This window comes from Lytechinus pictus, unplaced genomic scaffold (genome assembly GCF_037042905.1).
Source record: "Lytechinus pictus isolate F3 Inbred unplaced genomic scaffold, Lp3.0 scaffold_20, whole genome shotgun sequence".
NCBI classification, from domain to species: Eukaryota; Metazoa; Echinodermata; class Echinoidea; order Temnopleuroida; family Toxopneustidae; genus Lytechinus; species Lytechinus pictus.
The window spans coordinates 86649-114545 of record NW_026974141.1 but is presented as its reverse complement, the minus strand read 5'-3'; the positions used below and the strand labels follow the sequence as shown (position 1 = coordinate 114545).

At 34.7% G+C, this 27897-nt stretch overlaps 1 protein-coding gene across 1 annotated transcript; it reads left to right on the top strand.

The window, feature by feature from the left end:
• Window positions 1-5199: 5199 nt before the first annotated feature.
• LOC135157861 (uncharacterized) lies at window positions 5200-27660 on the top strand. The gene is made up of 4 exons (XM_064114940.1): window positions 5200-5325; window positions 18513-19139; window positions 21808-21970; window positions 25704-27660. Exons 1-4 carry the CDS (start codon window positions 5200-5202, stop codon window positions 25985-25987), a joined length of 1200 nt encoding a protein of 399 aa, XP_063971010.1. The 3' UTR covers window positions 25988-27660.
• Window positions 27661-27897: the final 237 nt, after the last annotated feature.

Genomic DNA, 27897 nt, shown 5'->3' with positions numbered 1-27897 from the left:
CTCAACTCATGATCGACGGGTCGTTCCGCCACAGAAATAGCTATATTGGTCAGTAAGTAAACGTTTAATCTGGGATTCATTTTAGCTCCTTGGTCATGCAGATTGGAGCGAAGAACTAGTCAAGTCCACTATTTTCATAATTTAGCTTTCGCCGGGTATTTTTGGAGAAAATTATAACTTTTTATTTTGAGAAAGGTTATTGTATGAGCTATCAGAAAAACAATGTTTTCATTTGCACCGACCTTCAATGGTATCAATTTGAAATCTTAACCAAACTTACTTTTTGAAATGCATAATTGATCTTCAGATTTATTTCATGAAATCATATTGCTGAAAACCTCTTTCACGGCGGCCATTTTAAAAAATCCAAGATTGCGGCCATATAGGGGTCGTGCAAATGAAAACATTGTTATTCTTATTCATTATATTGTATAATGAATCAGAATAACAATGTTTTCATTTGCACGACCCCTATATGGCCACGTTTCCATAAATGTATAGTTTTCAATTTCTAAAAAATCCGGCAAAATTACATAGTGAAATTGACTAAACCGTGAGATAATGCAAGTTGAGTTGAATCAATATAGAAAAAAAACATGAATGAAAAAAATCAAAACAAGAACACTACGAATTTCATCAAAAGTCGAATGAAAAGAGTTGATGACGTCGATTACTTACTATTTCTTCTGTTTTTATTGTTTGAATTATACAATTTTCATTTTTTTTTCTCTGATACGATAACGATCCACAAAGTGCCATAAACAATGTTAAATACTTCCACATGTTCAGGGAGAATTGGCACTTTATTTCACGTGAAAATTAGGAGAAAATGATATTTTATATTTCATATAATAAAATACATGTACAAAAGAAATAGTGAGTGGATGACGTCATCGGTCCCCTCATTTGCATACTGAGCAAGATGTGCATGTACCTGTTTTGTGAAACGTGAAATATCATAACTTTCTTATTTTATGTACAAAAATTTGATGACATTTTCAGTGTTATGCTTGTTGGATATTTCTCCTTTTATTCAAGTAAACCTTTTCTTGGGGAGGACATGCAACGTAACAACGATATGATAAGGGCAAATATGCTATATTAGGCTATCAAAATTTCATGTCAACATTTGAGGACATAATTTTTGTTTTTCATTTTATACATAACGGTTCATCATTGTGAAGACTTTCATTATCCCCGCCATAGCGTTGTGGCCCAGTGGATTAGTCTTCGGACTTTGAAACAGAGGGTCGTGGGTTCGAATCCCAGCCATGGCGTAATTTCCTTCGGCAAGAAATTTATCCACATTGTGCTGCACTCGACCGGGGTGAGGTGAATGGGTACCCGGTAGGATTTATTCCTGGAATGCTTTAGCGCCTATATGGCCGCTCAGCTACAGCCGGGGTAATAATAATATACCAAGTATATTTCAGCGCCTTGAGCACATAATCAATGTGGATTTGGCGCTTTATAAATACTCTATATTATTATTATTATTAGTATAACGCTATCATCTTAACCAACATAAGGCCTATCTACACATCCACCGCTATCATGGGCGGAAATCTGTACCCAAAGGTAGGGGGGGGGGACCAGGGCCTGAAAATTTTGACAAGCAAAAAAAAAAGTTATAACCCAAGTTAAATTCACCGAGCAAAATGCTGAAAATTTCATCAAAATCGGATAACAAAGCTATTGAATTTTATAGATTTGCATTATTCCGGTGAAACAGTTCAGTATGTCTTCATGAATATTTATTATGTGGACTGACGATGTCACATCCCCACTTTCCTTTTTCTTATGTTATTACATGAAATCATAATTGTTTCATTTAAATGTCTAAATGATGTGTCTCCTTTATCATAAAATAAGTTGCAGCAAGAAATTACTATTGCACTTAATCAGCTGTCAATCTACTTGTTTTAGTTCTTGATAGACAAATTTTGAAAAAACCTTATTCCAAATTATAAAATCCAAAAGAACAAGTGGGGATATCGCTTCATCAGCCCACCTAATGAATATTCATGAAGACATGCCTAGAACTGTATCACCGGAATGATGCAAATCTTTAAAATTCATAACTTTGTTATTTGTTATCCGATTTGATCAAATTTTTAGCTTTTTGCTCTGTTGATTTACTCTATTTATTGAGAAATAAATATCTTTGGCCCGAGATAGACACTACATAAAGTTGACACACAAGACCGACATTAGACAAATAAGGTCCACGAAACATAAACTTGACAAAAGCAGCCCAATAGACCGACAATACAGCAGGTAAGCTCACCAGACCAGCAAGAAAAGGTAAACCATTTATACAGGGTGTCTTGGATTTGATCATGGAGGTACATAGCGCCTTGAAAATGTCCGATGAAAGATGGTGAATCAAAGAACACAGATGATGATTAAAACGTTGATACACATCAAGAGACAAATGATCAAAGATCGAAATAGATATGAAACACTTTAATGTATGGAGGAAGAAGATTGATTTAAAACATGGATTTTCGTTAAAAAAAACGTGTGCAAGATAGTGGCGGAAAAGCAAATAAATACTTATGAAAATGGGGCAGAGAATAAATTGAAGGAAAATAAGAATAAATCAAGGGACGTAATTAGAGACATCACGAGGGGGATTTAATAGGAAAAAAAAATTAACGTCAAGTTTTGTAGGTTTGTTACTATGCAACCCAAAGTGCACTACTGGGTACCTGAAATTACGAGGCACATGTTCTGAGTTTGACAAAAGATATATATGTTTATATAGAGAGAGAGGGGGAGGGGGGGGGGAGAAAAGGTTGATATTGTTCTACTTTGAGTCAGTCAAAATAGAATAAATCAAAATGAAGTAAAAAAAAAAAAAAAAAACTCCGGAATGAAAGATGCTATCGCTATATCTCTATCCACTCTTAGTGTTGGGGCGACGCGTCGTGGTCTAGTAGTTAAGACTATCTTCTTTCAATCTGAGGGACGTTGGTTCGATTCCAAGCTATATGGCGTGTTTTCCTTCCGCAGAAAAAAATACCCATACTGTGCTGCACTCGACCGAGGTAAATGGGTACCGGAAGGAAGCATTTCCTCAAAAAGCTGGGGGAAACCGGGATCGGTAGAATAGCTTAGCCGGTGCGCTATATGATTCCTATACTATTATTATTTCTCCCTCTCTGTCCCTCACCCCACCCCCCCCCCTCCCCCACCCGCCAGCTCTTTACCCCTCTATTCCTCTCCCCCCCCCCCTCTCTCTATCTCACTATCTCTCCCGGAGTCTCTTTCTCTTACTTTATACGCATACATGTAGTATTCTGTATAACACAATATGAACTATATACCTGGCGAAACAGTTCTACCCGCATAAACACTAACTTTTACATACCGTATCTTGTTCTTGACTGACATGTCATAAAAATACTGACTTACAAACCAAAAATAAAAGAAAATAAAAGGATACCGGTACATGCAGATATGGCCCTTGTTATCTACCGTTTACCGAAGGGATTCATTTCTTTTTTATTCTCGTTGGTGTAATGCAGGGGCAGCGGAACCCGGAGGGGGGGGGGCTTGCCACACACACACACACAAAAAAAACGCCCTTTTTTTCAAAATAAAACATCCGTTTTGAAGTAAAACATAATACATTCTAGGGGTATTATAACCTCATGCTTCGCGCTCGCATGAATTATTGTTTAGTAAGATACTCGTCCTGTTTATGGTTACAAAAATGCTCAGAACGTCTAGTTTTCAGGTAAGAATGGCACAAAAGCTTCGCGCTCGCATTGTTCGATTGGTGAGATATGTTCATGAGTCACTAAATGCAGTCTTTAACAGCTTCCTTTTCTGGTCAGTATATTAAAAAATTCAGCTCACGCCTCGCGCTTGCGTTAATTCTTTAGTTACAGCCACAGGTAGATACACATCTAAATGTTTCATGATTACAAAAACTGATCGGAATATATAATTTTCATGTTTTATTTAAATGAAATTTCCAAAAGTTTGAGCTCGCGTTTCGCGATAACATCTCTCAAGAATGCCCTCTAACAGTGATTAGCGCCATAATTGACAAAAAAGCGAGTTTTACAGCTTCAGATTTTGATTTTTTTTTTCCGAACCGCTCGCTCGTTACGATCTCTCGCGGGAAAAAAGGCCTAAATGTATTCACAAATCACTCAAAAAGGCTTTGTTAAATTAATTACCATAAAAAACTCAACTACTTCACGCAGATCATCATTTCATGGTGAAAATACACCAAAATGCCCACTTTGACGTCAAAATGCCCTTTTGGCTTTGTCCCCCACCCCCCCCCCCCCCAAAAAAAAAATGAAAATACGTTCCTCCCCTGTTGTTATGATCATTTTACATCTAAAACGCAGGTAAGACACAGTTTGCTCATACCACTATAAGAATCAGTATTGAATTTGACAGTGTGAATCGTCTGAATATCTATCACTGGATAAACACATCGGAATCTCGGGAATGAGACTTGTATACATGTCACTTTGTCCAATTTCTAGGACAGAGGAATCCAGTCATGTATTTTGCCTGCCTTAAGTAGAAACTATTCAAAATTTCCCTTCACGTTGTCTTTTAATGAGAACTTCCTAATTATTGAATTTTCCCCTTCATACTGGGCGTAAGACTTGCGTTGTTTTCTAAACAACATTTTCAGATCATTGGATGACGTCTGCTGCGGCGAAAAAGTGCGTGCCTGACCGGAGCATAGCCATACCAGGTAAAATTAGGCCTTACCACTTGTACTATTATGGAATTCACTTTTCTGCCAAGATCACAATCTCGGCCAAACAGGTGTCTTTTGAAATCACTGCATGATCTCTATCAAGGAATTAGGCTTAACATTGTAGTTGCCACAAGCTGTTAGTGAAAAAAAAAACCGCGCGAGTGCATCCACGGACGATTGATAAATCACAAGGACGTCGTCTGCTACGTACGACAGAAATCTGGACAGTGTTTCGCTATTCTAACTCGTGTCAGTGTGTGTTTACATTGTCTTACAGTATTTCAATTTGATTTGGCACTGTGCCCTACATTATATCGCGTCTCAATGTGAATTTAACAGTTCTTGCTCGATCCATACATCATTCAACTTGACTTTATTCTGTGAAGTATACGACTCATTGTGGATGATACGCCTATACTTTCAGTAAATGTTAAGAGCATTGGTGTGACTTTAATCTTCTTGGTACAATGGCGACATTAAAGGAAGTGGCCTTGCTATACTCTCCCTTATCAACTGACCACCGAGATGAGATCGAAGAAAAGACAGACGATGAGATCATGGAATACAAAGGATGTACGATGTCCACTGAATCGGTACGATGTTTTTGTTTGTTTTTAATCTATTTATAAACCGACTCAATAATGAACGATGAATGATAAAAGTCAATAAATCAATTAATGCTTTTGTCCCGGCTTTTGTGCTTATAAATGCGCGAAATTTCGGGCACTCCACTAATTCTTCGCCGGGCTTAGAACGAGAATTATTGTTGATTGATTATCGATAGATCATTGATTGCTGATCATTGTTGATTATTAATTATTATGTTGGTCATATCGTAAGCTGGCACACACCAATCCAATAATTCGATCGTTTGCCAATCAAAAGTATTGGCTTGTATATGCTATTATAAACTGCTTGCTCTCACTGGTAACTAAGTATTTCTTCATATTTGAATAAAAAGCGATATCAGGGTAGCACTGAACCTCTAAAATGATGACCTTTTTTCAAGCCTACCCAAAATCTAGAATTTTATTTCAAATGCGCTTCACAATTTTCTCCATTATAACGTGTGTTAAATGACAAAAGCCATCTTCATTTTCGCTATAGGCGTAACCCTGATTTTTTTTCCTATCAAAATACAATTATATTTATTGTCTGTAATAGGCCTATAAACTAATTGTGTGCCCCTCTAATAATACAAAACAGTTAAATCCCCGGCAAGTATACGTGACGAATTCGTACTTTCGATTAAGTCACTTGATCCATGTGGTTTGGCATTGCTATGTGTTTATCATGATACATGTAATTAACATGACATGACAATTTCCTTTAGGAATACCACTTAAAGGCAGATATTCTACATTCAAATAAGACCCCCTTTGATTTGTGCTCATGGTACACATTGCGAGGAGCAATTGCAGATTATGGTGTTTTACTGATTTATTTAATTCAAATTGCAGAGAAATTGAAGAGATCATCCCGCACTCAACTGAATGCATGTGTTGCATGTTATAACTTCTTTTTATATATATATATACTCTTCTTTATTTTTTTTAAACACTTTTTCTTTCCTCCTTTTCTACCAGAAATCAGAAGGGGTGAGCCCACTCCCCTCGATAGCACCGCCCCTAATAACCCATTCGTAAGGGGTGAAGATTTAGAGGAAATGCCAGTGTATATGTATATATTTTTGCTAGTATGATGTTAGTATATTATAATAATGCGAGTAGCAATATCGCATTCGACTGCCATAAACACTTGATGGTTTATCAATTTCATTGGAGACCGAAAGCAATGGGGAGGTGAGGTGTGTCAGTTATTGAGAACGTAATTGCTGTTATTGCCCCTTCCCTCAAAATCAATTACACCTTTAAAGGTGCTTTTTTTAGGAAGCCGTTAACAAGGTTCAATAATTCATAACAAAATACAAAGAGCATAATTACATGTGAACTCGAAACATATCCTTCTTTCAAATTGACCATAATTAAAAAAGATATCCTGTTATGTTCTTCTTCCTCCTCTGAAATCCCCCTCTTTTGTCACAATAACCGCCGTCGCCGAGGTCTTTTTTTTTCTTTTAATGAGTTAACACAGAGTTAAACAGACAACGCCCTTTCTCTATAGGCTTCTTCAAATGAGGAAAATGAAGAAAAAAAAATAAAGAATGGGAATCGAATCCTTTGAAGAATAAGTAAAAGAAATGTCATTATAATCCTACAATACTGTTTGCGCATTCTTCAATCAATTTTAGCCATATTCACGCTTTCGTTCAACCATCCATTCGTTTATTCATTGTCTCGTTGAATAATGTATATATAGATGTTGCTAATTGTATCGATGTACGCATTATGCTTATATGTAAATGTTCATTCATTCACGATTCAAATTATTATTTCTTATTGAATTATTTGCTTAATTCATCCATTACCTGTATTCATTTATTTAGTATTCGTTCATTGAATTCATTCATTCATTCATCCATTCATACATTGATCTATCCATCCATTAGTTGATTCATTGATATACTAATACCATTACTTATGAACTTGTAATTCTATTCATTCATTACTCCATTCATTCAGTGAATTATATTGTATCATTTGTTCATTCATTCCTCAAGTTTCTGTTATCCATTTTACATGTTTTATTGTGCATTTTTACCCAATTGTATATTATTACATTGATTTATTTACAATCTGCTATGCGGATATGGAAGCGTTCGCGGTCAAGTTCTCATTCGAGTTCAACTTTCGTTCATTTCAATAATCTATGTCCCCTGATTAAAACTTTGACATGGACGTGCCTTGTTTCTACTAATCTTCATATCATTATAATCCGTTTGATAATATGGGTTTGATCTTTTGAACCCTGCACGTTCGTCGGAAAGTTATTTTCACATTTATTTTACGTTCATGTGGCTATACGTTAATCCCACATAAGGCTTAATAAATATACGAACGTGTGTTAAAAGTGATTTTGTATATTCAAATCCCTTCAGCGTAATGTTCCAAGTTCGATATTTGAAAGTAAATAGGACACGGGATTAAAATGGTGTATAGAGAAGCAAGACTACTTATCATTGGCGTACCTAGGATTTTCCAAAAGGGGGACAAATTTTTTGAAGGATATTTCGTCCGCTAAAAAATTTGACAAGCAAAAAAAAAAAAAAAAATCAAGGATTTCTTACCAGATTTCTGCCCCCCTGCCCCCCCCTTAGGTACGCTAGTGCTACTTATATATAATTTTAACCATAAATTCAACCCCAAACCCCATTTTGTTTAGTTATTTATATATGTGGTAATGCATTTATTATTCCTTCTGTATTTAGCCTATATTAGGCTTTAAACCTCCCGATTCTTCTATAATACTTTCTGACATAACGGACCATTTCCCGATTCTAACTCATTTTTCATTAAGACGACCAACTAGACCGATGCACTCCCAACAACGAAGACGTAGACCTACGCACGAAAATACAGCCAATTTGGGTGCTTCTTTGGACAATGTCGACTGGTCAGTTGTATACAATTCTGTAGATGTTAATGCGTCCTTTAACCTTTTTATGAATATAATTAATGAGAAATTAGACCTGCATATACCGTTAAAAAAAGATAAGCGTAATACATACAAAACGATATCTAAGTCACCATGGATATCGCCATCTATCTTACGTTCGATTAATAGAAAAAATAACTTATTTTATAAATTCGAAATGAAAGGTACAGAACAATCAAAAATAAAATACACATCTTATAAGAATACACTTACTAAAATATTACGCATTGAAAAGAAAAATTACTTTGCGAGACAGTTGGCTCTATATAAAAACGACATGCAAAACACGTGGAAAGTTCTAAAACAGACCATGAATTTATCCAATAATAAATCAAGTATTTCCAAAATTAGATTTAATAATGTTATTGTTGATGATGGTGACAACCTTTCAAATATTTTTAATAACCATTTCTCTTCCATTGGCGCAAATCTGGCTAAAGATATTCCTCCCGCGACGAAAAGTTTTTCGGACTATCTCGGCCCGCCTAACCCAAATTCAATATTTTTTGCTCCAACATATAATCAAGAAGTTATTGATATCGTATCTGGTTTGAAAAATAAAAAAAGCCCTGGCTTTGATGAAATTAATAATTTTATTTTAAAATCCGTAATAAATTCTATTGTTTCCCCACTGGTGCACATATTCAACCTTTCCTTAGAAAATGGTACAGTTCCAAATCAAATGAAGATAGCCAAGGTAATCCCTTTATTTAAAAAAGGTGATAAGTTGGATGTCGGTAATTACCGACCTATCTCTCTTTTGTCCACATTCTCTAAGATCCTTGAAAGAATATTATACGTTAGAACCGAAAAATTTTTGTCAATGCATAATATTTTATCTGATGTTCAATTTGGGTTTCGTGAAAAGCACAACACCACTCATGCCCTGATGAATTTTGTCAACAAAGTAGTTAATGCTCTAGATAAATCTAGTCACCTTGTGGGTATTTTCCTGGACTACTCCAAGGCCTTCGATACCATCAATCATGAAATCCTACTTAAAAAAATGTCTCACTATGGTGTGCGAGGGAAGGCCTTGGAGTGGTTCAGGAGTTACTTATTCAACAGACAACAATACGTGTTTGTTAAAGATCATAACTCCAATTTAAAATATGTTAACTGTGGAGTCCCTCAGGGTAGCTTATTAGGCCCACTTCTTTTCACAATTTATATAAATGATTTCTGTAGATCATCCAAAATATTGTCCCTTATCTTGTTTGCAGATGATTCGACCTTATTTTTTTCTCATCAGAATCCACAAACTTTAGTTGATGTTATCAATTCTGAACTTATTAATGTTACTGAATGGATAAGAGCCAATCGATTATCTTTGAACCTTAACAAAACAAAATACATGTTATTTAGTAATTCCATAGACAAGTTACCGATGAACATTATGTTTGATAATACCTTATTACAAATGGTACCTTACACCAAATTTCTTGGTATAACAGTTGACAGTAAACTTTCTTGGAAAAATCATATTGAAAATATATCCAAAATAATTTCACGAAATATAGGTATTATTAATAGGCTAAAATTTTGCATTCCCTCCACATCACTAATCATGCTCTACTCATCCTTAATCTTGCCTTATTTAAACTACGGGATTCTTATTTGGGGTGATACCCATCAATACTTATTAGACAAATTGTTGCTTTTGCAAAAGAAAGCACTTCGTATTATTTATAGTACATGTTTCCGTTCTCATACGGACCCACTTTTTCTAGAAAGTAAACTGTTGAAAGTCAAAGACCTGTATTTACTACAGTTAGGGCATTTCATGTATAGTTATAATAATAATGCACTTCCCCATATTTTTGATGCCATGTTCCCTTAATATCAATTTTATCATAACTACCCCACGAGACACTCTGACGAACTTCACATTCCACTTTACAGAACTTTACTGGCCAAAAATACATTCCTTTTCAACGGTCCTAAATTCTGGAACTCACTAGCTAATAATATTAAAGACAGTGTCTCCTTAAATTCATTCAAACATAAACTCAAACTTATCCTGCTTAATTCCTATAATTCTTCGCAACGGAACTAACACTTCATTATCTTGATTTTAATCATTACATTTTTCACTTTTATTGTTTTATCTTTTTTCATCTGATATTGTCCAGTTATATCATCTTTTGTCATTTCACCAGATCAAGCTGGTTCGTGGTCAGCCCTTTCCCATTCTTAGTATTCCTCCTTTTATAAAGTAGTTATCTTGTCTTGTACTGTCCTGTCTTTTGTTTTGTCTTGTCTTCTATGTCTTGTCATCCCCTCTCTCTCTTTCTGTTTTTTTTTTTTTTTTTTCTTTCTTTCCTTTCTTCTGTCTTGCGCAACACATCCTTTACTACGAAGACCTCTTTGTGTGAAAAGCTTTGCATTAGTTCAGTAATTATATTTGCATCCGTATGATTTCTTTTGTTCTCTTTTTCTTTCCTGTAATACATATAATTATGTACGCATATCAGAATAAGTCTACTATACTTTTTTCATTTCCAAGGGGGATCCACACTTTACAAGCTTTGCTTTTTAGTGGATCCCCCTCATTTCCATTTATGCTCTATATTATACTGTTTTTTCTGTTTTTTTTTTTACGAAGTAAGAATGCCCTTCTGTAAAATTGTACTTGATTTGTATTACTTTATATTACTTTGTATTATGTTTTTTGAATGGAAATGAAATAAAAGAATTGAATTGAATTGAAAAAAAACCATTTATCAGTATTTGATGATATTTGTCCATCTAGCCATATGTCTTTTGTTTATTTATTCATTCACTTATATACTACATTTCATATTGTATACTTTTATAATTTTACACGAATTATTTATCAATAAATCTAGTATTTAGTCATTTAATATCATATTTTATTCATTCATTCAGTATCTGCTTACGTATATAGTTCCATGTTACGCCTATCTTTATATCATACTCCCCATGTCGAGAAGGCATAATTAAAAATAAGATCTTGACCACCTCAACTTACAGCTCAATATCACCGGCATTAAATTACTTAATTTTGATGGACTTTGACATCCCATTATGATAATCATGAATTGAAAAAGCATCAATGTAACGTTTGTCTTGTGTTTCACTTAATTTTACTTTATTTTGCAAATATATTAAAGGAGAATGAAACCCTTGAAACCAGCTGAATCCATTTCAAATAGAAAAATCAAAGAAACATATTGGTGAAAGTTTGAGGAAGATTGAATAAATGATAAGAAAGTTATGAGCATTTGAATATTGAGATCACTAATGCCATGTAGATCCTCCCATTGGCAATGCGACCAAGATATGTGATGTCACACACGTACAACTCCCTCATTACTTTAGTACTTATTTCACTCATATTCTCACTTTTATAGAGTCTATCACAAGGTGAGGTGTTCTCTTTATGAGAGGACAAGTAGAGAGGTTTCACAACATTACATCATTGATGAATCGTTTGTCATATGATTAGAATGAGCAATAAGAGATGTTTTGGGGTATATTTTCAGCGTCCAAAAGGGGAGAGTTGTTCATCTGTGACATCATAGATCTTGGTCGCATTGCCAATGGGAGGATCTCCATAGCAAATAGTGATCTCGACATTCAAATGCTCATAATTCTTCTATTGCTAGTCCTATTTTACTCAAACTTTTGTTGATCTTATTCTTTGATTTTTCTGCTTTCACAAAAGCTAACTTGCTCCACCACCCCCCCCCCCCAACTTTAATTGACGACTTTGACATTGCATTTTGGTAGAAGAGCTAGCTCGTGTTTATGCCAATTTTCTGCTGATAATTATGTGACTTTAACACAGCTGTTCATATCTTGACATTCTATTTGGCGTGGTATGTATCATTCGAGGCGACGGCATATCAAAAAAACAATGTCAAATATTTCATGAAGAGAGATTAACGACATGCCATGTTTTTTTATCAAAATAAAAACATACTTAGTCGAAAATAGAGTACAAATATACCAGTTTATTGGCTTTATTCGTCTAAAGATGTAGGGTTAGGATTAGGGGTGGAGGTACGTCTTTAGTGTATACTATGAAGTTTCAGAAAGTGGTAAAAATCTGCGATGTCATTTTCGTAAAGAAAATATCCTTTATCCATGGTTATTGAGTGGCATCACTTACGAGACTGCAGTTGAAAGGAAGTAGGTGCCAGTGGCTTTGATAATTTGAACTCAAACTCGGTATGAAATACCAGTACAACTTAGCATTTTAAGCCCCAACTCATTAGCGCTATATATACAAACACTTTAATTTCCAAGGTTTAAAAAAAAATAGATCGGTCGTGAATTGTGGCTAACCGAATCTTGGATTTTTTTATTTTAATGATTAAGTTTTAAATCTCATAAGATTTAAATTAGATTCTTTTAGCCATATATTTACACCCACATGTATAAATCTGCGTACAATATTCGCAGCCGATCTGCATATATTTTATATGAAGCCTTGGAAGTTAGATACTTCAGGTTAGTGTCACTTGGGAATCAAGATGGATAGTGACCGAACTAGTAATTTTTTTTTTACCTCCTTGAATTTTAAGTTAAACATAAAAGCACATAACAATATCGGGCATTGTGGTGAATGGAAGTTTTATGCAAGGGAGTGTAGCGTTCGGGCGAAATGTGACATTTCAAGTAGTGAACGTAGTTTTACTTTTCATATCATAAATAGGGGTAGGGACTTTTCATTTCATTTTTTTTTATTGCAGATCAGCAATATACCCCCCCCCCCCCCTTCCATTCTCGGCTACGCCAATGATTACGATACACGTACCAACTACTTCTATTGCTACTGCTAATAATATACTACTAAAATGATAAAACAAAACAGCAACAATATCAACAACAATAAGAACAATGACAGAAATATCACAAGTAATAGTAATAACCATAATCATGATAATTATAGCATAAATTATATTAAAAATTATGTAATCAATAGCTTTAGCAAAAAAGAATAAGAAAAAACAATTGGGCATACTTTTTTCTCTATATATAGAATGAAATGCATTAAACCGTCCCTTATAAAGAGCAGAACCCTTATGAGACATTGTCTCAAAGTCAATTCCTGATATTTTCCTTGACTTTAATCCAAGATCTTTCTGATAGATATTTTAGAACCCTCTATGTTAAGAGAAGGAATGACCAAATCAAGAGTCATTGTATGACTAATAATAATTTAATAGACCTTTAAAGTCAGCCAGTAATAAAAAAAAATAATATTCTCTCAAACGTTATCAAATTAATCACACAGTCAAGTACATAACATAAAACAGTACATTATATATTTCAGGTTAGCCCCAAATAAATGATGGCATTATAAACGAGAAATGAATAAGGTGAATAACCAGTGGTGTAACTACGGGGGGCATGGGGGGCACGTGCCCCCTCCCCAATCGGCTGGCCAAAGGGAAAAAACGGGGGAAATTAGAAAAAAGGGAGAAATGAATAGAAACGTAATGGAAAGAATAAATTATTGTTCATTATAATGTTATATTGTATTATAATTATGTTATGTTACTGAATAAGAAACATTTTTTTCATAACTTTATGAAACATAATTTGCTCTGGGCCTATGTCTTCATTGTTCATGGTGCTCGCATTGTCTGTTTAACTAGATATAATAGATCCATTTTTTTAACACTATAGTTTTCAAGTATATTTGAGAGACCTTACGTTGTCAACTCAAATCAATATACACCAAATATATTTCCTCGCACTTCGAGTTATTATTGTTTTATGTAGTGACATATGCTTATTTTTCATGACTACTTAAAGTGATTGCCCCATTTAAGGTCTAAACATGAAACATTTCTTGTCCGTGCTTACGTTCGCATTAGTGGATTGGTGAGATATGTCTGCTCTTCACGAATTCCTAAAATCAGTCCTTAAAGGACAAGTCCACCCCAGAAAGATGTTGATTTGAATAAATGGAGAAAATCAAACTAGCATAACGCTGAAAATTTCATCAAAATCGGATGTAAAACAAGAAAGTTATGGCATTTTAAAGTTTCGCTTATTTTTCACAAAACAGTGATATGCACAACTAAGTGACATGCAAATGAGTCAGTCGATGATGTCTATCACACACTATTTCTTTTGTTTTTTATTGTTTGAATTATACAATATTTCATTTCTTACAATTTGACCATTATGACCAACTTGACTGAACCATATGATATTAAATAATGCTAATTCCACGTGTTCAGGGAGGAATTAATCGTTGTTTCACTTGACAATGATGAGAAAATTTGAATATTTCATATAATAAAATACAAAAGAAATAGTGTGTGAATGACGTCACCAGTCTCCTCATTTGCATATCGACTAGGATGTGCATATAACTGTTTTGTGAAATTAAAGCGAAACTTTAAAATGTCATAACTTTCTTATTTTAAATCCGATTTTGATTAAATTTTCTTTCTCTTTTTATTCAAATCAACTTTTTGTTGGGGTGGACTTGTCCTTTAAAATGACCCCTTTTCTGATCTAAATATCAAAAAATTTCAGCTCGCGCTTCGCGCTCTCATCATTTGGTTAGTTAAATACGTATTGTCTTGGTGAATTCCTACAAACAAGCCTTAGAATGCTCCTCTTCGCGCTCGCAATATTTGATTAGTGAGATGCGTATGATGATCATGATTACAATTACTACAAAAAGTGATTCATGACTTGTGTTTATTGATGCAATTCTAACAAAATCAGCAAGCGCTCACATTAGATGACTATGGTGAGATATGTATACTCTTAATGGATTGCATAAAAAATAGTCCTTAAAATATCCCTGTTTGGAGTCAACATATACATCATTTGATTAGTGAAATACGTATGGTATTCGTGAATTTCTACAAACAAGCCTTAAAATGCCCCTCTTCAGGTCTGAATTTCCTAAATTTTCAGCTCACGCTTCACGCTCGCAATACAATTGATTAGTGAGATGCGTATGTTGATCATATCCGTTTAATGGCACTGTCCTTAAAATGTCTCTATATCTGCCAATATCTTTACTGCCTTGTATTTCGAAAGTACTTGAACGTATAGTTTGTATTAGTGCCAGTTCAATCGGGATTCAGGGCAAAACACTCTACTGTGACTGCCCTTGTTACGGTAACAGACGAATGGTTTTTGGCCATGGATAAAGGTGAATACACTGGGGCAATCTTCGTGGACTTACGAAAAGCCTTCGACACAGTCGATCACTATGTTATGTTGAACAAATTGTCTAATATTGGGATAAAAGGTGTAGTACTTCAGTGGTTCGGGAGTTATTTAACTGGGAGGAGGATAGTGACTAAGGTCAACGATGCTTTGTCCAATGAACAATATTTAACCCATGGCGTGCCTCAGGGCTCACTTCTTGGCCCCTTGCTATTTTGTATTTTCATTAATGACTTACCTAACGTTTTTCAATCATGTCGTGTTCATCTTTATGCAGATGATACGGTTATATATTATTCCGACAAAGATGTTAAAGTTGTGGAATCCACTTTAAACGCAGATATGCAAGTTTTAGATAAGTGGATGTCTCAAAACAAGTTATTGGTTAACTATACGAAGACTGTCAGTATGCTCTTTGGTACGAGATATATGTTGTCCAAGTGTAATGCACTAGATGTAAAAATAAACAATACCAACATCCAAAAAGTTAATACTACGAAATATCTCGGAATTCACATTGACGCTGAATTGAAATGGGATATTCATATACATAACATGTGTCAGAAAATCAGTAAACTGGTTAGTTTTCTTGGACGGTTAAGACATGTTGTTAACGAATCAAGCTTAAATTTGATATACAAATCCGCCATTTTGCCACATTTTGATTACGCTAACGTCATTTGGTATTCCGCTCCACAAGGTTCTCTGTCAGCCCTTCAAAAACTCCAGAATAGAGCTGGCCGTATAATTATGAAAATAAATCCCTACTCTTTTGTCTCCAATCAACATATTCATGAGACTTTGAATTGGGAATTTCTTGAATGCCGCTATAAAAAGCATATATGTACAATGATTTATAAAATATTGCACAATCTTTTTCCAAACTATATGTCTGATAACATTTCTAGAAGAACTTTAAATTATTCGCTTCGTTCGAACCAAAACCTTAATTTACCCAAACCAAATTCTAACAATTGTAAAAAGACATTTTTCTATAGGGGCATATCAATTTATAATCAGTTGACCAATGAAATTCGTAATGCACCAACGTTAAGTTCCTTTCATACTCTATTATATGATTATTTAGATTGAGCATTTGTATTTCTTTTTTCTCTTTGTCTTAGTAATTTTTTTTTTTTTTTTTTTTTTTTTTTTTTTTTTTTTTTTAAATGGTGTATATTACTTTGTATGGTAAATGTAGGACCCCAAGGAAGAACAGCAGTATTTTGAAAATACAGCTGAATTGGGTGATCCTCCGTTATTGTATGTATCTCTCTTGTATATTGTGTATTTTTTATCTGATTCGGAAATAAAAACAAACAAACAAACAGGTCTGTATACCTGGCAACTGAGCGCGCTTCGCGCGCTCACTAATTAAGTGACTAAAAATTGTTGCTGGTGCCCCCCAATGCCATGACCCACGGTACGTCACTGTGAATAACAATATTTTAAAATCAATATTCAGCCTTTTATACTTATTAATGATTCAGGTGATTGCAGTCACCTTTATCCAACGTATATGCACTTTTACATAAAATATTACCGTTGTATTCACAAAATCTCTACATAAATCATTGTTGAACAATTTAAAACAGTATACACAGACATATAGGCCTATGACTTATTGTATTTCTCCAACATCGCTATTTGTAACAATTTGCTAACTATTATGAGACTGGATATGCTTCTCATACCACTTGGTAGATAATTCCATAAAGAAGGACCTAAAACAAAAATTGATGATTTCCCCAAATTAGTGTTATTTTCCCCCAAAAAAAAATGAATTTTGCTTGTGATCAAAGGTAGCTTTATTTTCAACCAATAAATGGCGCGCATTTATAATAATAATAATAATAATAATACAGGTATATTTACCCAGGGAAGCCGCTTCAGTTCCGAAAACTGTTCTCCCAGCGGGCCCTGCTATTATTATTACCCCGGCTTTAGCTGGGCTACCTAGGCGCTCAAAGCATTGAAGGAATTTCTTCCTACCGGGTACCCATTCATCTCACCTGGGTTGAGTGCAGCACAGTGTGGATAAATTTCTTGCTGAAGGAAATTACGCCATGGCTGGGATTCGAACTTGGGATTATAGTGACTTGCATTTAATTCAAACTCAACTATTTCTGAAACAGATCCCGAAACTGAATAAATTATGATAAGCAAGTCAATATGTATGGGCGAAGTCGTGTTTTGACTGTAGATAGTTGACTCATAATTGAATCACAATTAAGCATCCTCTAATAGGCCTACTTATTTTGAGGGAAGTGAACAATAATTATGCGTATAAGCCATTGGTGATTCTTAATTAGTGCCTGAACTAACACACGGTCCCTAACAGGCGGTACACATTGTACTAGCTCAAACCGACATCAATATATGTTTCCCCCCTTGTAAATGATTTACATATTTCCTTCTAATACTCATGTTTAAATAATTTAAAATAAATATATTCATACCCTGGTCGGTATGCAAATGAGGTAACTGATGCCGTTATCCAGTCACTAATTGCATTGTCATGTTAGATTTTTACTCATTATAATGCGAAACACTGTTTGATTCCTCCCTACACTGGCATAAGAAAAAAAAGAGAGAAAGAAAGGAAAAGACAAGACAAGACAAGGAAATGGTAAAATGTAATATATTTTCAAGAATCACGTGAAGAACCTTCTTCTTGCCAGACCTGCCAAATGGAAATATTGTATAATTCAAACAACAAAATATTTAAAAAAAAGATAAAAGTGATTGATTGTGTGACATCATTGATTGATTTGCACATCACACATAATTTAAATATAACCCTGTTTTGAGAAAATAAACGATATTTTATGTATTTTTCAAGATGTTTCACTATTAGAATGTATTTGTTTAATCATTTTTACTGGTCTATGGTTGTTCATTATTATTATTATTAAGACTTTAATGTTCGTTTCAGTGATTTCTTTTGTTGCTATCGTTTTGTGTATCATATAATAGGCCTATATCATCGAATTAAAGCAATCCTTGACAAAAAAAACTTATGCATTTTCTCCCTTTTTATTTTTTCTTTTTATTCAAGATTTCACGGAGTTCAAACTGCACAAGCATTGGCCTTCATGCATGCGCAGTTGATATCAGACGTAACGTATTAGAAGCAAACTCTATCACATCTTTACCTTCGAGTCTTCTCGAGACATCATCCGTAAAGACATCGGCATTATCCGGAACGAATCGGAAACTCTCTCTCAATGACTCTTCGAGCAAACTCTTCGACTCGCCTAATCGAAAAGCTTCGATTCCCTTTGACATTGGTCGGAAGATTTCGCTCCATGACATCTCAGTCCCTCCTAAAACTTCGTATTCTTCTCGGAAATCTTCGTTGCCAGTCGGTGTTGACCGAAAGATTTCTCTTGGAGACTGCAACAGTTTGATCACCTCATCTCGCAAAACGTCGTTGGCATTCGATCAAGATCGGAAGATTTCGTTGAACGATAGTATCAGCTCGGTCACTTGCCGAATTTGTCTCGATGGAGAAATCCCTGGAGAACAACTTGTTAATCCGTGTTTATGTACAGGTAGTGCGAGTCACGTGCATATCACGTGTTTGAAAAAGTGGCTGATGACCTCCGGAAGTAATATTTGTGAACTCTGTCAATATGAGTTGGATGTTGGTTGGAAGTCAACATCGATGTGGAAGGCGCTCAAGGTAATTTTGGACATGGCATGCTCGTCGCTTTCCATTCTCTAAAATAAACACATTGATACCTTCATCACTGTACAACCCCAATACCATCATCATAAGCAACAACATTACCATCATATCATTATTAACAACAGCAGCAATGGTAATCATATTTCATCACTGTCATAGTCTTGATCATTATCATCTTCACGGGGGGGGGGGATGAAAAAAAATCACCATCAAGGCATCACCTCCATCACCATCAACACAGCAGCATTTTTGTATAAGTGTTGTGGCTCAGTGGATAAGTCTCCTGACCTTTAACTACAAGATCCGGGATTCAAATCCCACCACGACATTCTCGCCCTTTGGCAAGGCATTTATCTACATTTACCTCTCTCCACTCAGGTGTAGTTAATGAGTACCCGGTAGGAAGGAATTCCTTGAATGCTCGGGCGTCCGATCAGGGTAGCCGTGCCGAAGCCGGGAAATAATACGCAGCTCTTAGAAACATTTGTATTAAGCACTATAGAAATGTTGCATATTATTACTATTATCATCACCATCGCCACTACCATCATCATTCTCTCCACCATTACAACAACTATCATCGTTATCCCCACCACCATAATCACCAACACAAACATCACCATCATCAAGACCATCATTTTCAAAACCATCAATACCACCACCATAATCATCATCAACATCACCATCATAATCATCACCGTCATAATCATCATTATCAACACCACCTGTCCACCACCATCATCATGATCATCATCAAAATCTTCATTATCACCATCATCATCACCATCATCATCATCATCATCATCACCATCAACATCATCATCATCACCATCACCATCATCATCATCACCATCATCACCATCATCATCATCACCATCATCATCATTACCATCATCATCACCATCATCATCATCATCATCATCACCATCATCATCATCATCATCATCATCATCATCATCATCATCACCATCATCATCATCACCATCATCATCATCACCATCATCATCAACACCATCATCATCATTACCATCATCATCACCATCATCATCATCACCATCATCATCAACACCATCATCATCATTACCATCATCATCACCATCATCATCACCATCATCATCAACACCATCATCATCATTACCATCATCACCATCATCATCATCACCATCATCATCACCATCATCATCACCATCATCATCATCATCATCATCACCATCATCATCACCATCATCATCATCACCATCATCATCATCACCATCATCATCATCACCATCATCATCATTACCATCATCATCACCATCATCATCATCACCATCATCATCAACACCATCATCATCATTACCATCATCATCACCATCATCATCACCATCATCATCAAAATCTTCATGATCATCATCATGATCATCATCAAAATCTTCATGATCACCATCATCATCACCATCATCATCATCATCACCATCATCATCATCACCATCATCATCAAAATCTTCATGATCACCATCATCATCACCATCATCATCATCATCATCACCATCACCATCATCATCACCATCATCATCATCATCACCATCATCACCATCATCATCACCATCACCATCATCATCATCATCATCACCATCATCATCATCACCATCATCACCATCATCATCAACACCATCATCATCATTACCATCATCATCACCATCATCATCATCACCATCATCATCAACACCATCATCATCATTACCATCATCATCACCATCATCATCACCATCATCATCAACACCATCATCATCATTACCATCATCACCATCATCATCGTCACCATCATCATCACCATCATCATCACCATCATCACCATCATCATCATCATCATCATCACCATCATCACCATCATCATCATCACCATCACCATCATCATCACCATCATCATCATCATCATCATCACCATCATCATCATCATCACCATCATCATCATCACCATCATCATCATCACCATCATCATCATAATCACCACTATTATCCACCATCATTACCATTTTAACATGTTTAATAGGGGAAATGGAAACCAATTGGAGACCATCGCCCACCATCGCCATCATCATTCATCAAGAATAAATTTGTTACCCATGAAAACACATCTTTCGTCTGTTTGAAGTAAAGATATCGGGGGAAATTTGAATAATCATAATGCCATTAAAAAAAACCTATGATAATATCTGATAAATCTGATAAGTCTGATAAGTGGATCGTGTCGTTATCGTGAGAGAGTTATCAGAAATAATAAATGAGTGAGAACAAATTTGTATTCTACTCTGTTATTGTTTGGCATAAGGATTGAAATAGAGTAATATTCTATTTACTTATCAAATATCTAAATAAAATGTTAGAATCATTTTAAGGAAATAGAAAGAATTTATATTTAAACTGTCACCTCTATCTTGTTTATACTTTCATTGTTACCTACTCTTCATGGTTTTTCGTATTTTTGTGACAAAAGTGCATGTACGATTATAGACAAGAGGTTTAGACAATTCAGTTTTACAATTTTGAACTGTAGTTGATGTTCAAGAAGTAACTATTTTGCGTAAAAATATCCCTACCTATACAATCCGCACTCTCTTTCTGTCTCATCTTTATTATTTACAACAATTTTCATATTTTCCCTGATATTTGTCATCTGTAGGAGCTTTCAAACGTGCGTATGACCAATCGTAAGATATGTTGGGCATTGCTAGTCTCCATCTCAGCCCTCACACTACCCCTTTTCTGTATCTGTATATTTGTTTTGGATGATGAGGATTTAAGACTACAACTCAGCCAACCAGCCAGTATAGCCGTTTCCTATGGTAAGATATAGTATTTTAAAGGGATATTCCAGGCTGAAAATAATGATGTCTGACAATAATAAAGTAAATTTAAACGACCAAACGTTGAAAATGTTATCAACATCTGATAAGAAAAATTATGAGTCCAACCAATTTTTGGCTGTAGTTTACCCAATGCGGGAAGCATATTGTGGAGTAAGATTAGAAAATAATCAGCAATTACTTCAGAAAGGGCAATTTTTTTCATCATACTGGAAAAATGAAAATGCCCAAAAGAAATGCCCAATGTTGGTTGGACATATAATTACCCTCATGGAGCACTTTTACCCAATATTTTTAGAATGCTTTTATACGAATAGTGCAGTGGCCTCCATTTAATATCCTATCCGAGGGACGGGGTGTTTTCCACTGTGGACTGGAACCGATGACCTTTGTTTCGACAGACAGACGCTTTACCGACTGAGCCAACTCGCTACTTGACGATGTTAAAGGGGAGGTTCACCCTGACGAAAAGTTTGCGGTAAAATTACCCCCAAAAAATAATAATAAATATTGTGAAAGTTTGAGGAAAATCCATTGACCATTAAGAAAGTTATTTGAATTTCAAGATTTTGATTTGTGACGTCATATACGAGCAGCTGCCCCATAATTGTTATGTTATGTAATAAAAATGCGTAACTTCCAATTTTTCAATGGTTCGTAATTAATAAGAATTTTATTCTTTCAGAATTTGGTATGGAACAGATTGTCTGTTAACATACTAAAGTACAATAAATCCAATTTTCAACTTTTTTGAGAAGAAGACATTTTATTGATATTTTTAATTCACGATACATGGGAAGCTGCTCGCTTATGACGTCACAAATCAAAACATCAAAATTCTAATAACTTTTTTAATCTTTGATGGATTTTATTTAAACCTTCATCAATATTTTTCATTATTTTTTCTGCTAATTTTACAATCAACTTTTGTCAGGGTGAAATATTTGGTTTTAAAGTATAGCAGGCAGTATTGTGGAAACAGTTATATGCATGCGATCATGAATAATATGCAATATAGGCTGATGATGTCATGTCCCCCTTTCCTGTTCCTGTTTCTTGTTTTACCACATGAAATCATCATTATGTCATAAATTAGTTTCATACAGTCATTTGAGTCCTCCTATGTAACAAAAATTAATCCAAGAAAGGTGGCCTTACAAATCAAAGTAATTTTCACATTCTTGGAGGATTAAACATTTCATATAAAGAAAAATAAGTGACATATTGCGTATTCGTGAATCATATACTTGTTTCACCGAAATAATGCAAAATATTGAAATTTTATAACTTAGGCTTGTCCGGTGTATGTTAAAATGTCTGATTTTATAGTATCTGTTCAAATCATGAATGAGAAATAAAGTAGACTGCTTAAATCGATAATCCGTGAATTTAATGATACCCTTGATCATTTTTTTTTCAAAACCATATTATTCAAACATTCATTGTTATTCACAACCCCTTGTTCATGTAGTTGATTGTAACCATGGTAACCGAAGTCGAAGAGAATTTTATATTCCCTAAAGGCAAATTCATCTGAATGAATGAAATATAAAAGATTGAATGAATAACTCGATTGATGGATATAGGGATAGCTGTGTAACTACACAGATTAAATTTTTAAAAAAGTAAAATTACAGTAATAAATGGATGGATAAGCAAAATTTACACAAACATAGTAAATGCCTACATATTAGAAAAATGATGATGAAAAGAATGATAAATGAGTCGGACCGATGATTAAATACTGCTGTAGATTCATGAGTATATATATTTGAATTCGTGCATAAATAATGAATAAATGAAATATCTTAGTGAACAAATGAAATTAATATAGGTCACAAGGAAAAATTGATAAAACAATTAATGAATAAATTAATATGTTAATACATAAACGGATGAGTCAAGGGAACAGAACAATAAATGAACGATATATTTCTATTATGCTTAATACAAATACATCAAAAATATAGTGATTAAATAAATACATGAATAAATACAAGGTAAATGGATCAATAAATAAGTGAAAAAATAAATAGATTAATAAATAAGTAAAAAATAAATAAATAGATAACTAAATAAATAAAATAAATTAATAACAACAAAATATGCAAATTGATGACATAAGTGGGCATTATGGATGAATAGCCTCAGATTTTTTTTCCCCTGGCATTCGCCTTATAGCGATACACGATTATTTCCTTTTGAAGTCAACCTGTTATATTAAATACACATTATCTTTCCACTAATGACCGTGCTTACCAAGTTAAATTTTCACGAAATTTAATTATTACTTTCTTTCCTGTCAATGCAAGATCACAGCCATGGTCGGAAATCTGGCATGAAACTGAGACAATTGTGTTAGATTCCTGGCATATCATATCAATTAACTTGACGACCATCCAATAAAAGTCCTTTGCCCTGGGTATCAATAAGTGTTTGGAGCAGAGGTTGTGTTGTAGGGGGTGACATGGACGACTGCCCCTGTCATTTTTCAAGCCATTCCGGGGGGGGTATTAAAGAAGAAAAAAGGAAGAAATAACAGAGCTATTTCTGAGCATGTCTTGTAAGTCTGTATACTACCCGTTATTGATTTAAAAAAAAAAAAATGATTTTAGGTGTCATGACCCCCCCCCCCCCCCTCCATATTAAAATCCCCTGGTACCGCTCGTAATTTGATGTAATGATTGTTAGCACATGGCGATTTCCTGAAGGAAACTGTCAATTATTATTTCCATGAACTCATGAAGAATACAATGCATATACCAAATGACAGATGTATGAGTGAATAACAACGTCAGCTAAAATATTGTCAAAATTAAAGCAAACTCTTGATGTGGCTACGTTTACAAAATGCCATTCCACTTTTATGTATAGCCTTCACTATATCAGAACGATAGCTCTTCTACCTTTTATCACCCCGTTCATCTCACTCTGCCCCCCCCCCCCGTCGCGCTCCAAACACAATTATATACAACTTCTACACTCCCCTGGAATGTTCAAATTAAAGAAATCGATCGATGTTTACCAATTAAAATAACAGGACACATAATTTATGTTCATTGATTATTTTGGTAAATCACTCTTTTTGTTCATGCTGATATTCACAGTAAGAACGCTGTTTATAATTTTATAGAACGGTTCTTACTATATAAACCTTTCAGTAGTTGTTTCACAGTTTAAAAAACTGCTTATTTTATTGAGAACTGAATATCAAAAATTGAAATTTGTTGTTTAAACCTTTTAAGCAACTATAAAGATTCATAGAGTAGACACACTGTTAGAAGATTTATCCTTAAAATAAAAGAAGTTCCTGCAGCAGAGTCTCGAGAACACCTGTAATCTTACCAGATTGCGTAATCTTACAGGAAATTGGTATTTGGTGTGTGGAATCTTAAAAATTTCCTTCAATAAAACACCCTATTCCCCTTTTTAAACAGACCTGTTCTGTTAAATTGCTGAAAAATTCTAGTTTTATGACTTTACAGAATGATCCTGTTATTGCTTTCTGCAAAATCTTCTTTTTTTCTTCTGTAAAATCATAGTTTTTTTAACAGTGCAGCGCGGTATACAAATTTTAAAGAACGTTTTTTTTTATATGTCCAACACAATCCCATCACCATCATTTTTATAATTTGTAATATTCAATTTGTTTTAAATTTGCATATCTTTTATCTCTTATCTCCTTTCATCTCCCTATCGTCGTTGTATTCAGGTGTGATATTAATTTCCTGTGCTGCCTACCTCACCCTCCTATTCATGGTAGCATACCTGACCTGGAAATGGGACTTCTGCCCGAGTATGTCACGATGTCACTTCCCAACCGAGATCGAAATCCGTGTCGAAAGTCTGGAGGAGAGGTTAAAACGAGGACGAACACGAAGAGATGGTTACTACAGAAACGCCACGCCCATTCTTAACCATGACGGGAATGGTGAAGATGGTCGAAATGATGGTTTTATGGATCCCTACTGGATGAACGGGGGAGGGTATATCTAATATTAAACTCGATTACTAGCACTGATGGTGTTTTTTGGATCCTTACTGGATGAACGGGGGAGGGTATATCTAATATTAAACTCGATTACTAGCACTGATGGTGTACTATGGGGAGGGCAATCAAATGGATGATAACCCATTTGGACGGACAATTTACCACCTCATGATGGAGCTATAACGAATGTGCAATCTCCTATTTTTATAGATCAACATTTTTTATTGGAGTAAGCAAGTGAGATAAAATGCATGTACTGAAATGGGTATACTCCGGCCAGTTATTAATTGGTCTGTTCATTATAATCATTTCATGTTACTTTACTTTCCTGTATGGGAACACCTACAAGGACTATGTAGCTGTTTATTGACGGGTCGCCTGTTCGTGTGTGTTTCTTATTGCAATACCCAAAATTGACTAATAAAATTGAATTATTTTACACATAGAGTGAAGAGGGTGACAATCACCTCATTCGCTGAAGTTTTAACTGCATCGAAATTAAAAAGTTAGTTAAACATTATTTCGAGAGTTATTTCAAAAGCTTTTTAAAAAAAAATCCAACCCAAATAAAAATTTGTTTTGAGAAAAAAATTAAACAATTAGATAAAAGAAAGTTTGAACAATATCGGTCAAGGTTCAAGGTCAACCAAAAGGAAAGTTATGAATTTAAAAGTTGTAACAGTTAGTAATCACTATTCCAGTGGAGACTTCAAATTGGACGCTTTGGCGACGTCATAGTCATCGTTTCAAAAATTTTACTTTTACTTTTAATTGTGTTTTTCTTTCATGAGGACAGAAAAAAATTTGCTACCTTATATTTTTATTACCACCCGGGGGAAATTTGTACTTCCAGAAAACTTCAAATCCCTGTTAATTAGTAGTACATGGCCTATTGGAAAGTCGTTCCTATCACCTGTCATAAAATTACTTATCCAGTTTGTAATTTGAAGTTCACATAGTCTTAGGAATCGCAATTTTAAAACAACAATATTATTTTCTTATTTAGCGTTCTGTTTTCTTATTTTTCCTCTCTTTAATTCACATAAAATTGTATGTCCAAGGTTGGTTTCCACTAGGCTTTAACAGTTACATTTTTAATTCATATAAGTTTTTGTTTTTTCTTGTTTTTATCCCCTCCTCCTCTTTTCTTTCTTTCTTCCTTTCCTTTTTTTAAGGGGGTGGGGTGGTGTCAATGAACACATGTTTCTGAATAATTCTATGGTAACCATATCTGGTAAGGACAACCTGTTCGTACTATGACACCAACTTTCATGAAACGGATCCCATTCCGAAGTTCTGTTTGATAATGATATTCGCATGTGTCTTCCATTATTGTCTACAGAAATTTTGAATCAATAAGTGAGTGTTACATGTTACCCTTTTGTTATAAGAATTACCATTATTTGATACATGATGCATATACAATGACGTGATGTGTATGATGATTAATTTCATTCAGAGGCATACATATTATTATTGCATGTTCGCAACTATAAGTATACATGTAAATAAAATGACGACTAGTCTCATATTGATCAAAATCCATGTCTAGGTTATAAAATGTTTTTTGCGTGTATGTTTTAAGGAGTACATATTATTGCAGGGGGAAGGGGCAAGATGGCCAAATATAGGGTTTGATTTATCAACAATAAAGGAAGTGAGTTGCTTTGACCAAGTAGTCTCTTTTCATTATTTTCTATTCCTTATCTGTCTCTTTCCGCCGTTTCGCCTGCTTTTTGCACTTTTATTGAATAACTTACCAATGGACGGGTTGGTCACCAACACCCCCCCCCCCCCCTCCCGAGGTGAGAAAAGTGGGTTAGTGTTGAACGAGACCAAAATAAAATGAAAGAAATGTGTGTGTGTGTGAGAGGGTGTGTGTGTGTGTGTGTATTTGAGTTTTGTCAGACGTGTA

Excerpts from the sequence above, each read along its gene's own strand:
- LOC135157861 (XM_064114940.1), top strand. The coding sequence starts at position 5,200 with ATGGCGACATTAAAGGAAGTGGCCTTGCTATACTCTCCCTTATCAACT. Across the intron at positions 5,326-18,512 it reads GTACGATGTCCACTGAATCG|ATTTCACGGAGTTCAAACTG; the intron begins GTACGATGTTTT and ends TTTTTATTCAAG. Across the intron at positions 21,971-25,703 it reads CAGTATAGCCGTTTCCTATG|GTGTGATATTAATTTCCTGT; the intron begins GTAAGATATAGT and ends CGTTGTATTCAG.